The sequence below is a fragment of the Girardinichthys multiradiatus genome, chromosome 3 (assembly GCF_021462225.1).
Source record: "Girardinichthys multiradiatus isolate DD_20200921_A chromosome 3, DD_fGirMul_XY1, whole genome shotgun sequence".
In the NCBI taxonomy this organism is placed as follows: domain Eukaryota; kingdom Metazoa; phylum Chordata; class Actinopteri; order Cyprinodontiformes; family Goodeidae; genus Girardinichthys; species Girardinichthys multiradiatus.
In genome coordinates this window covers 46,429,628-46,442,095 of record NC_061796.1, presented here as the reverse complement: position 1 = coordinate 46,442,095, position 12,468 = coordinate 46,429,628, and the positions used below count along the sequence as shown (strand labels likewise).

General features: G+C 40.4%; 2 protein-coding genes and 1 long non-coding RNA gene across 5 annotated transcripts in view; 1 reads left to right on the top strand and 2 right to left on the bottom strand.

Moving 5' to 3' along the window:
* Nucleotides 1-3,606, bottom strand: part of LOC124866239 (C-type lectin domain family 4 member C-like) — an 8,308-nt gene extending 4,702 nt beyond the window's left edge. The window contains exons 1-3 of one of the 3 annotated variants that reach the window (XM_047361935.1): nt 3,453-3,606; nt 2,932-3,338; nt 2,566-2,631 (exon numbers count right to left, since the gene is read on the bottom strand). In XM_047361935.1, the coding sequence (XP_047217891.1) occupies nt 2,566-2,631; nt 2,932-3,001 (136 nt within the window). In that variant the 5' untranslated portion in view covers nt 3,002-3,338; nt 3,453-3,606. The remainder of the gene's footprint in view (nt 1-2,565; nt 2,632-2,931; nt 3,339-3,452) is intronic. The other 2 variants (XM_047361934.1, XM_047361932.1) reach the window with 2 other exon arrangements.
* Nucleotides 1-11,990, top strand: part of LOC124866241 — a 25,323-nt gene extending 13,333 nt beyond the window's left edge. Inside the window, exons 2-5 of the long non-coding RNA XR_007037757.1 lie at nt 6,371-6,459; nt 9,829-9,922; nt 10,131-10,199; nt 10,284-11,990. This is a non-coding gene — a long non-coding RNA (uncharacterized LOC124866241). The remainder of the gene's footprint in view (nt 1-6,370; nt 6,460-9,828; nt 9,923-10,130; nt 10,200-10,283) is intronic.
* On the bottom strand, nt 4,907-12,468 carry LOC124866238 (C-type lectin domain family 4 member A-like). Its single transcript, XM_047361931.1, has 7 exons — nt 12,309-12,468; nt 9,631-9,711; nt 9,445-9,555; nt 9,185-9,370; nt 8,907-9,067; nt 7,060-7,181; nt 4,907-5,865 (listed from the first exon to the last, which is right to left on the bottom strand). Exons 1-7 carry the CDS (start codon nt 12,373-12,375, stop codon nt 5,718-5,720), a joined length of 876 nt encoding a protein of 291 aa, XP_047217887.1. The 5' UTR covers nt 12,376-12,468; the 3' UTR covers nt 4,907-5,717.

Below are 12,468 nucleotides of genomic sequence, written 5' to 3'. Positions count from 1 at the left end.
CGGTCCTGTTCATAACTTTTATGAACAGGATTTCTAGACGCAGCCAAGGGCCGGAGGGGGTCGGGTTTGGGGACCAGTGGATTTCATCTCTTCTTTTTGCAGATGACGTGGTCCTGCTGGCCCCCTCTAGCCAAGACCTACAGCATGCGCTGTGGCGGTTCGCAGCCGAGTGTGAAGCGGCTGGGATGAGGATCAGCTCCTCCAAGTCCTAGGCCATGGTTCTCGACCGGAAAAGGGTGGCTTGTCCTCTTCAGGTTGGAGGGGAGTTCCTGCCTCAAGTGGAGGAGTTTAAGTATCTCGGGGTCTTGTTCACGAGTGAGGGAAGAATGGAGCGGGAGATCGACAGACGGATCGGTGCAGCTGCCACAGTAATGGGGACGCTGTGCCGGTCCGTTGTGGTGAAGAGAGAGCTGAGCCGAAAAGCAAAGCTCTCAATTTACTGGTCGGTCTACGTTCCTACCCTCACCTATGGCCATGAACTTTGGGTCATGACCGAAAGAACGAGATCCCGGATACAAGCGGCTGAAATGAGTTTCCTGCATAGGGTGGCCGGGCACTCCCTTAGAGATAGGGTGAGGAGCTCGGCCATCCGGGAGGGGCTCGGAGTAGAGCCGCTGCTCCTCCACATCGAGAGGAGCCAGTTGAGGTGGCTCGGGCATCTATACCAGATGCCTCCTGGACGCCTTCCTCGGGAGGTGTTCCAGGCACGTCCCACCGGGGGGAGGCCCAGGGGACGGCCCAGGACACGCTGGAGGGACTATGTCTCTCGGCTGGCCTGGGAACGCCTTGGGCTCCCCCTGGAGGTGCTGGAGGAGGTGTCTGGAGAGAGGGACATCTGGGCGTCTCTGCTGAGTCTGCTGCCCCCGGGACCCGGTCCCGGATAAGCGGAAGACGACGAGTACGAGTATGTTCATAAGGGAGCAGGTAACACATCCACTTTAAGGATCCCAAGACAAACTTAATAAAATTAGTTTTTATTAAGTTTTTACAAATAATATTTTAGAATATGGTTAACCAACAGAATCTGGGAAAAACATTTTTTGTTTAAGGCTAAAATGTCCAGGAATTCAGATTCTGTGTACCTGTCATTAATTAAATGACTGTAAATAATTACCAAAATCCTTGCATTATATTTATTTTTTTTAATCTTCAAGCATGTAAAATGTATTGTTTTAGTATTTTAAACACTGTACTACTTTTCATGGCATACCTTTTCACATCGCCTATTTATTCTTGAATATTTTGTAAATGACATTTTATGTGAATTTTAAGTGAAATAATAAAATGTCTTTGACAGTAGGTCTGTAACAGTAATCTGAATGTAGCCTAAATACAAATACAAATTTTCCTTCAGTTAACACAAAAAGGGTTAATAAATTCAGTCATATTCATATTTCAGGGTATATCGTTATATAAAAGTGTATATTTTGAGTTCCAAAAACAATTGAGATTTTTTTCAACAGACAACAGAATATATGATAATAGTTGCTAACAGTGTGCTAAAATTGTATCTCTGATCACCAATTACACTGTAAAAAACATCTCTTTATGGTGTAGATGACTTGATTATACCTGTTTTCTGACTGAAAAGCCTCTGCCAGAGACCTGTCTCTGTGTCGGGTTTGGGGATCTGCCCCCTTCTCCTACTTCCTCATAAACAGTTTTGATGTGTTTCAGTAACATGGTGGTTCCCACAGTATCGAATGACTTTCCTGCACTCATCACATGTGGCAGCGTCCTTATCAGCTGCAGTGAACGTCTCTCTGCCATTACGGACTGCTGGCAGCGCTCTCCGTTGACGGAGCAGGAAAGGGAGGTCCAATGAGCAGCAGAGAGAGGTGCCGTTTGCACAGATGGAGACAAGCTGTGGTTGGCTGAACTCTGAAGAAGTTCGAGAAATTTGGTGGACGTATAGAAGAGAATCAGAAACTATCGATCTCACCATGCTAGTATTGATCCGATACTGATACCAACATGATATCGATATTTTGGACCAATCCACCCACTCTAATACATAGTAATGGATAGTAATGGTGTCATGATGTCCAATCCAGTACTGCTGACCTGATGATATGACCTTTGCAGTACAGTCACATGATCCTTCAAACGGTGCATATGCATTGAACTTCCATTCAGCTCTATCAGTGTAATTTCTTCTATGATGCAACTCTTATTGTTTTAGCCCTATTTTCTTCCTCCTCTTCTTATATTTATTATTATCATAAGGTATTGCTTTGCAGCAAGAAGGTCCTGGGTTCAAATCCCAACCAGGTTCTTTTTGCATGGAGCTTGCATGTTTTCCTTGTGACTTCTCTCTGGGTACTCTGGCTTCCTGAACACAACTAAAAACAAGACTGTAGGGCTAAGTAGTCTCTAAATTGCTCTTAGGTGTGTTTGTGTGTCCTGTGTGTCTCTGTGTTGCCCTGTGATGGACTGCTGACCTTTCCATGGAGTAACCCTGCTTCTGCCCTAACTACTGCTTTAGATTGGCACCAGCCCTCTTGCTGGATAAGTGGGTATAATAATGGATGGTTGGATTATTATTATTAATACTTAATAACTTACTTGGTTCAGCAGGAACGGTTTCCTTTGCTTTTACTTCAGCATAAATGGTCACATCTTCCTCACTCTCTAAACCACAGAAATAACAGATAATTGAGTTGATGGATTTCTTCATTCTCACACTTTGACAGAGAAAGATTTTAGCACACAAAAGACTGGTCAACATTTCTATGACAATAAGAGATTTTATGATGCTGCAAAGAAATTGAGACTCAAGTTCTACATGTGTTATAAAAACTAATTCCTGTTAAATCCCATGTTATGCACTAAAACTTTCTAAAGTGATAACATAAACTCATTAGGTGCAATTGGGTAGCCCTGCTACTATTTTATCCTCATGAAATATGAAACCTTTATTGAGTCACTTACCTTTAGGTGGAAATTTGCCATTTTTTATCCTGACTGTAGAATAGCAGACGTTGTCCCCATTGTCCTCCATCCTTCACAAAAACATTTATCAGAAAAAAAACAACAACTTCTTGGTATATTTCAGCTGTTGCTCATGGAAACCAGGAAGATTTCTCTTCCTCTTCCCTTATTTTAAATGACAACCTCAGAGTGTGATGCAGCAATACCTTGGCTGCTCTGCAGTTTGTTTTATTGCTCAAATTATTCTGGGAAATATGCAACCTTCTGTGAAAACATCTTTCCACACTGCTGTGATACAACATACTTATGCATTTCAACATGTAGCCAAACCCCCATCAGGGCTACCCACTTGGTGATCAGTCCAGTTGTTAAACATTAATTTTGTCCTACAAACAAATATGTCAGTTCTGGAAAAAGAAATGAAAAAGGATGAAACAAAGACATCTTTTAGTATCTGTTATCTATCTGTTTCCTGGAATCTCCTCCATGCTCTTGAGGCAATGCTGGGAGACAAAGCAAACCTTCAGGTGACGACGTGTTGATGTGCCATCCTGGTGGAGATGCACTGCCTATGCAACCTCTGCAGGGTCCAAGTATAACCTCCTGCTACCAGTGCAAAACTACTGAAAAGAAGCCAAAAAATGAGGAGGAAAGTGTCTGTGGTCTCCACCTGCAAAACCTTTCCTGTTTTTGGGGTTGTCTCATTGTCAACCCTTTAGTGCACCTGTTGTTCATTTCATTAACACCAAAACAGCTGACACTGATTAAAAAGCCCCTCTACTACTACTGAACTGTTTAGATCAACATAACTGAAGCTTATCTGACTTGATGTTATACCCTGATTAAAATGTGATGAGCACTGGGCATACACTGCCTGGCCAAAAAAAAAGCCCAAACACTCTAATATTTTGTTGAACTGCCCTTAGCTTTGATTACAGCACGCATTTGCTGTGACATTGTTTCTATAAGCTTCTGCAATGTCACAAGATTTATTTCCACCCATCACAAGATTAATTTCAATGCATTCATTTTTCACCAAGATCTTGCATTGATGATGGTAGAGTCTGACCGCTGCATAAAGCCTTCTCCAGCACATCCCAAAGATTCTCTGGGGTTAAGGTCTGGACTCTGTGGTGGCCAATCCATGTGTGAGAATGATGTCTCGTACTCCCTGAACCACTCTTTCACAATTTGAGCCCAATGAATCCTGGCATTGTCATCTTGGAATATGCTCATGCCATCAGGGAAGAATAAAATCCATTGATGGAATAACCTGGTTATTCAGTATTTTCAGGTAGTCAGCTGACCTCATTCATTGGGCACATAATGATGATTAGTGGTTTTCTTGCGGCTACACAGCTGTTCAGTCTCAATTCCTTGGGTTCCCTTTGCATTGTGCATTTGCGAAGGGAACATCAGCTGAGGTTAAATAACTTGCCAGCTGGACGAGGCTCATACCTATTTGCTTTGTTAAATCCAGGTGGCAACTTTTTTTTTGGCCAGGCAGTTTATCATTTATATTTCTGAAAGCATTCTTTGTTTACAGCATTTTACAGTACTGTGCAAAGGTTTTAGGCAAGTGTGAAAAAATGCTGTACACAAAGAATGCTTTCAGGAATATAAAGAACTATCTTCAGCGTAAAGAAGATAAGACTTACTGGAAGTAATGATCTGGCCCTACAGGCCCTGATCTCAATATCATGGAGTGTGTCTGGGATTACATGAAGAGAACGCCTAAATCCACAGAAGATCTGTGGTTAGTTCTCCAAGATATTTGGAACAACCTACCAGCCGAGTTCCTTCAAAAACTGCGTGCAAGTCTACCTAGAAGACTTCCCTTCAGTCTTAGCCTCTTAGATCCTCTGGCCTGGGATTCCCCAGACTGAGCTGATGGATGTCTGCAAACTAAGGCACTGACAAATTTTAACACCCCTTCATGTTCTGTAATAAGAAAAAACTATAGACAGATAAATGATGCCTTTTTGACAATTTATAGGTTTATTTTTACAAATATACAAAGGGTAAAATGAGCAACCAGGTAGATAACCAGCATAAATATGAACCAATAAACCTTTACTTTATCAGAAGGTCTTCCTCATGCATAGTTTTTAAAACAGGAAAGATTAATCAGGATTAATCAGTCTGATGAAGAAGTTTAAAGAAGCAGCCAACGTTTAGCTTCGTAGATGCTGCGTTTTATTGAGAAAACATGTAGAGCCTACTGTAAAATACATTACCAGTGTGCAGAAACAGAGAAGTATGGTGGAGCATGCTTTTAAGTTCATCTTCTCACTGTCGTCTAACAAATATTTTGCTTGGTTTAATATTTATACACAGGTATAAACTGGTAGGATAAATGATTAAAAGAAGTAAATCCAGAGGACAAATCTATAAGATCCTGTCTGGTGTGTTCCAGTCAATCAGCCCATGTAAAGAAGATCAGATCAGATGAAATATAAATGGCCCATGGAGCAGATACAGAAGACATGGGAAGGTTTCATCCTAACTTACACATGTTCAAAAACAGAACAACACACCAGAAAATATAGTTTTACACATAAACATGCTACCTTCTGCCTCCACATTTGGTTGGTTCATTACTCAAAAATTTAAATATAGTATTTAGTGCTTTTTAGAACTCAACATGCAGCCATAACATCCAATTAATCAGAACACAGAAAAATATGTAAATTATAATTTTACACTCATAAAAAGGCACAATAATTACACAGAACAACAGTTTAAATTTGAAATAATAATAAAAACTGTGGTACAGTATCTGGTTCCTAATCCAGTCGGATCAACGTTCTTGTCTCACAGATCCAGCGGTTCTTCATGGTGCAGCTCTTTTTAACCCAGTTGGACAAATGATTTATATGAGGGTTACTTAAACCACAGGCGACCTTGTATCCAGGTTCTTCTGTCGACCAGTAGCTGATGAAGGAAAACAACACATGGTGTCACTCTGTGTTTCTGCTCCAACCTTTTGAAACGTCCACCAGTTGCTTTTAAAACATTTACAAAAAGCGCCTAACGGCCGGGAGGTAAACATTTATTGAGTTTTCCTCTCCACTGTCGCTACATGCATGCTCAGTATGAGGGATTGCTGCAAAGTCAACACCAGTGACTGTCCACTGTCTCTACATGCTCATCCAGGAGGAGTGAATGCTGCAAGTCACTGACTGGATGCAATCTGCTGGGTTTCCTTAGACAGAAAAACTTTTTATCCAATTTGAATAATAAACTGAATCTGACTGAACTGTTTGATAACCAGGATGTAATTGACCTGGAATCTATCTAATTGGACTGAACTGATTTGTTGGTTTTTTAACTTTTGTAAAGTGCCTTGAGACGATATTTGTTGGAAATTGGTGCTATATGAATAAACTGAATTGAAATTGACCAGTTGACAGATTCTCACTGTCCACACCTGATTCAGATGTTGGTGACCAGGATGTTAATGTTAAAGGGAGAGTGGTGGGGACACTGTGATGAAGGAAAAGACTAACAGTATGGAGGAAAATCTGGGTGAGTCACATTCAATATATATTTTTAATACGAAATATAAATGTAGAAAAATCATGTTTTCCTAAAAGTGTGTAGCCCTTTTTAAAAAGCATGTTTTAGGAAGATTATGTTAAAGCTTTCTGCAAAATACTTCATAGAAACTTTGGGTTGTTAGAAAAAGTATAAAGATCTTTTCTCACACTTGTCTGTATAAAAGTAATGAAACTGTTTTTTATTAAAAATAACTCAGGAAAAAAGCTAGTTGTCCAGATTCTCCTGTAGAAACACTAAATTATTTACATTAAATTGACCTTGGTGTCTTTGTTTTATGCAAATCAAGTAATCTGCTACTATCTGATAAGACCTGTAGAACTTCATAAGACCACATGGTGGCAGCACTGCTCTGCTTTGCTCTTTCTGCCATTTTCAGTTGTTTGTGGTCCAATAAAGAAGAAGGATGCAATGAAAGTGATTTCTCCATTTGGTTCTCTATGCAACCTTTCCCCTCAGGCTTGTGAAAACTAGTGAGGGTTTTTCTGAGTTTTCAATAATTCCTGGAGGTTAAAAGGTCAGGAGCAATTAGGAAATCATGAAGATTTTTATGTTAGCAATGATGCTTACGTCAAAGAGACATTTCTTCCATCTACCCACGTCCACGTGTCCTTTGTGTCTTTTTTCAACCCGATCCAGTAGCCGTGCTGTTTATCCACATGGTATTTTGTCATGTTGTTGTTTATGAATTGCTGCATTTGAAATAAAAGAAGATTTTGATTTAAAAGTGTTTACTTCTCATAACTGGTTGTCAGCCAAACTGGGATGTTTTTTGGTAAAATGAAAATGTGAATATACAGGTCCTTCTCAAAATATTAGCATATTGTGATAAAGTTAATTATTTTCCATAATGTCATGATGAAAATGTAACATTCATATATTTTAGATTCATTGCACACTAACTGAAATATTTCAGGTCTTTTATTGTCTTAATACGGATGATTTTGGCATACAGCTCATGAAAACCCAAAATTCCTATCTCACAAAATTAGCATATTTCATCCGACCAATAAAAGAAAAGTGTTTTTAATACAAAAAACATCAACCTTCAAATAATCATGTACAGTTATGCACTCAATACTTGGTCGGGAATCCTTTTGCAGAAATGACTGCTTCAATGCGGCGTGGCATGGAGGCAATCAGCCTGTGGCACTGCTGAGGTCTTATGGAGGCCCAGGATGCTTCGATAGCGGCCTTTAGCTCATCCAGAGTGTTGGGTCTTGAGTCTCTCAACGTTCTCTTCACAATATCCCACAGATTCTCTATGGGGTTCAGGTCAGGAGAGTTGGCAAGCCAATTGAGCACAGTGATACCATGGTCAGTAAACCATTTACCAGTGGTTTTGGCACTGTGAGCAGGTGCCAGGTCGTGCTGAAAAATGAAATCTTCATCTCCATAAAGCTTTTCAGCAGATGGAAGCATGAAGTGCTCCAAAATCTCCTGATAGCTAGCTGCATTGACCCTGCCCTTGATAAAACACAGTGGACCAACACCAGCAGCTGACACGGCACCCCAGACCATCACTGACTGTGGGTACTTGACACTGGACTTCTGGCATTTTGGCATTTCCTTCTCCCCAGTCTTCCTCCAGACTCTGGCACCTTGATTTCCGAATGACATGCAGAATTTGCTTTCATCCGAAAAAAGTACTTTGGACCACTGAGCAACAGTCCAGTGCTGCTTCTCTGTAGCCCAGGTCAGGTGCTTCTGCCGCTGTTTCTGGTTCAAAAGTGGCTGGACCTGGGGAATGCGGCACCTGTAGCCCATTTCCTGCACACGCCTGTGCATGGTGGCTCTGGATGTTTCTACTCCAGACTCAGTCCACTGCTTCCGCAGGTCCCCCAAGGTCTGGAATCGGCCCTTCTCCACAATCTTCCTCAGGGTCCGGTCACCTCTTCTCGTTGTGCAGCGTTTTCTGCCACACTTTTTCCTTCCCACAGACTTCCCACTGAGGTGCCTTGATACAGCACTCTGGGAACAGCCTATTCGTTCAGAAATGTCTTTCTGTGTCTTACCCTCTAGCTTGAGGGTGTCAATAGAGGCCTTCTGGACAGCAGTCAGGTCGGCAGTCTTACCCATGATTGGGGTTTTGAGTGATGAACCAGGCTGGGAGTTTTAAAGGCCTCAGGAATCTTTTGCAGGTGTTTAGAGTTAACTCGTTGATTCAGATGATTAGGTTCATAGCTCGTTTAGAGACCCTTTTAATGATATGCTAATTTTGTGAGATAGGAATTTTGGGTTTTCATGAGCTGTATGCCAAAATCATCCGTATTAAGACAATAAAACACCTGAAATATTTCAGTTAGTGTGCAATGAATCTAAAATATATGAATGTTAAATTTCCATCATGACATTATGGAAAATAATGAACTTTATCACAATATGCTAATATTTTGAGAAGGACCTGTAATTTCTACCTGCTCCTCCTGGCTGTCGATCACCACCAGCTCGGCGTTCTTTTTATTACAGAACTCCCGGCTTTGCTCCCAGGTTTTCCATGAAGAAAAACTCTCATGTTTTGTAAACAGGTAACAGTTTGACTGAAACAGCACCCAGTCATCCAGGCAAGGCTTACAGTCTGCAAAACAATGAAATAATAAAAAAAAAAGCTTTAGTCATCATTAGAGATGCTTCAATGAATTTAAAATACAGAAATGGTTTGAAAATTAAACTTAGAAGATATAAATGTTCTAACCTTTCTGTGGGCAGTGTTCAGTCACTGGAAAGTTGTCATACTGGAGGATGACTCCAATGGTCCAGTTGAGTCGGGTTCTATCTTGGTACAGCTCTGCTGTTCGTCTCTCCAAAGCTGCTTTCACTGCCTGCAGCTTCAGATTCTTCTTCGTAAAAATGCTGGACTGTCTCCTCAGCTCATGTGTGACTGCAGTCAGGTATATAAAATGTGTTACGGATTCAGGTTTATGCTCAGGCTGCCAGAGAAACTGATGGACTTACAGTAGACACTGAGGATGATGATGGCCAACACCAAGATGAAGCAGATAATTCCCAAAAATGCCAGAACCGAACAAAGTGAAGTGTGAAACTGAGCTCTCTTCTCTTCCTGGTCTACAAAACAACATCAGTATTCCAGATTTAAAAACAAACATGTATTTATTTTCTTCTATAATTACCGTAAGTGACCTGTTATGATGTGACGTGTCTCGAGGGCCTTCTCCTGTGTCTTCACCTCATCATAAATTATTTCTGTATGGCTTGATTTTTCTACAAAAAATAAAATATAAATAGTGTAAAGCAAATAAAACATGTTTTTGTTTAATTATGGTTTTCTGAATTCTGAAAATACCTAACGAGGGTAATTGTTTTTTAATATGTCGACAGTAGGTGGCGATGATAACAGCTCAAAATGGAAATGAAGATCATCCTGACCATGGCTAAAACAGTGCTGGGATTCAGGTTCTCCTTCCAGAAAATGGTACGTTATATTGTTTTGGCTTTGGAGCAATCCCAAAACAGAACAGGATCAAGTGGAGGTGAAACCGATGTGGAAGAAACCATAACAACACCATCAGTTTTTCTGTCCACATGGATGCTCCAAATACTAGGTTTTTAAAAGCCTCCAGTTTTTGTCACCAAGCAGCAGAAAATGTGCTTTTTCTTCCCATTTGTTTTGCGTCTAACAGATTAAAAGATCTGAAGTTCATCCAACACCGATTTCCAGCTGGTTTTTTCAAGCGTTGGACTTTATTTAGGTACGTTTATGTAGACAATCATGAATTAATAATTATATTATTTTAATAACTGGTTTCTTAGCCTGTGCTTTGAAACCTCTGCAGATGGTCCAGAACACGGCAGCACGTCTGGTCTTCAATCAGCCCAAAAGAGTCGCCTCTCTGTTCACTGAGCTCTACTGGTTACTCTTAGCCGCCAGCATCTAATTCACTGATGATAGCCTATAGAGAACTTCATGGAACATCTCCCTTCTACCTGAAGGCTTCTGTCACAACTCGGCTGCTCAGGTTGACTAGCGGTGCTCACTCCACGTTCAAGACAATCCAGACTCTTTTCATGTGTCGTTCCATGATTGTGGAATGATCTGGCAAGTACTACCAGAACCGGGGCGTCCCTGTCTATCTTAAAAAAAATTCCTGAAGACCCAACGCTTCAGGGAACATCCCTACCCTGTACTTCTCTACTACCTCTCTCTGCACTTCCTGCTCCCTATTTCTGTCTCCTCTGGCAGAACCTGACTAGTGGTCCTTCTTCTAAGTAGCTTACCATTAGCTTTGATATTCGCTGCATTGTTATATTCTCATTTGTAAGTTGCTTTGGATAAAACCTTCTGCCAAACACAGAAACAGAAACGTAATGAATCATTTTAAAAGCTCAGAGTTCATAGAATAAGATCGTTTACTTTCAGAAATACTTTGACATGCATTGGGAGACATTCAAACTATTTCTGGATCAGAACACTTTGTAAACTCTGCATGTTTTCAAGATTTCAGAAACATCTTTGGAATAAAACACTATTTTAGCTCAGCCTGGTTTCATAAAGAAGGCCTTCTGCAAAGGTTTTGGTCAGAGCTAAAAGACGTCAGATTTCTATAAGGTTCTAAGGGCAACCAGAGCCTGAGGACCCGGCCAAGAACATGAGACAGAACACCAAAGAAGGGAATGTGTACCAACAGAAACTACCAAATGACCCAGTGACAGAAAGTACAAATACTATATAAAGTTGTAGAGGAGCTGTTTGGTTGTATCGGGTTGACGGTGGATCAGGAGGTAGGGAGTCATCCTGTAACTGGTAGGTTGCCGATTCAAACCCTCATGTGTCTGTCTCAGTAGTTGTGTCCTTGAGAAAGACACTTCATCCATCTGCTGATGGTGGTCAGAAGGCCCAGTGGCCCCGATTGTATGGAAGCCCCACTTCTGACAGTCTGTAGCTACAATGATGTACATATGTATGAATGGGTAGATCACTGATCTGTGAAGTGCTTTGGATAAAAAGCACTCTATAAGTTCAGGCTATTTACCATTTTTATTCTGCTGCTGATAAACAGAAGGTTTGGTCATACTAAATAACCTGCAGGACAACGTTTATTGGAGCATTCCACTGACATTAAACTTATGAAGAAAGTAAAAATGAAAATCATTTACTGTGTGGATTATACCAGACATTTAGATTAAAAAAAAACAAGGACAGGTTCTAGCATTTAAGAAAACCTCCAAACAGTTTCTTATAAAATAAATATGTTTTATTACTGTGCTCAAACTGTGTATTTTTACAACTATGTCTGTAGTTCCCTCATTAATATTACAAAGATGTCAACATACACAGAAAGGAGAAGTAAATGCATGATTTAGAGGATGAAGTTTCATAACTATGACACAAATTTCCGTTACAATGTGTTTGGGGAATTACATTCATAACACTGAGCCTGGAGATCCAGTTAAAGTGGCCAGTAGCATGAGTTTGGTTTCTTTTGGTTTTCTATTGGACACCCCTGTTCACGCTAGTCCACTGTACCTTGGATCAGGTATAGCTTCAGGTGGATTTCTTCTAAAATTCTCTTGCAGCATGTTAGAAGAGGCGACTAAATGGTGGGAGGCCAAGCGTTTGTGATAAAGTCACTTTTTATTCCATGTGGTAATAATAATTAGGAAAATTAGTCTTGAGAATTTATTGTTTTGCTTCTAAAAGCAATGAATATACAAAAAAGTATTGAAAACAGGATGAAAATAACAGTATTTGAATCTTAAGTGAAGTTACATGAAGGTAGCTTAAATATCTCTAAACACTGCAGTGTTGTACTAAAATCAGACTGATTAAACCAAGCTAACTGGTAAAATGGAAACCTTACCTGACTTGTGTGTAGAGACACCATTAGTTTTAAACATCACGCTTACATAATTCACCTCTTCCCCCATTATTAATAATCTGCAGCCAACAGAAACCAGTTTATCTGACAGAGAGAAGGACAAAGTTAAATCTCCACAAAGAAGCTTGAAAGTCACTGTGAG

What these genes read in the sequence shown, in the direction of transcription:
- LOC124866238 (XM_047361931.1), bottom strand. Translation starts at nt 12,375, where the DNA reads ATGGGGGAAGAGGTGAATTATGTAAGCGTGATGTTTAAAACTAATGGT. An exon ending in GACACGTCACATCATAACAG is followed by an intron (nt 9,556 to 9,630) that starts GTCACTTACGGT and finishes GTTGTTTTGTAG; the next exon opens with ACCAGGAAGAGAAGAGAGCT. An exon ending in CATCATCCTCAGTGTCTACT is followed by an intron (nt 9,371 to 9,444) that starts GTAAGTCCATCA and finishes ACCTGACTGCAG; the next exon opens with TCACACATGAGCTGAGGAGA.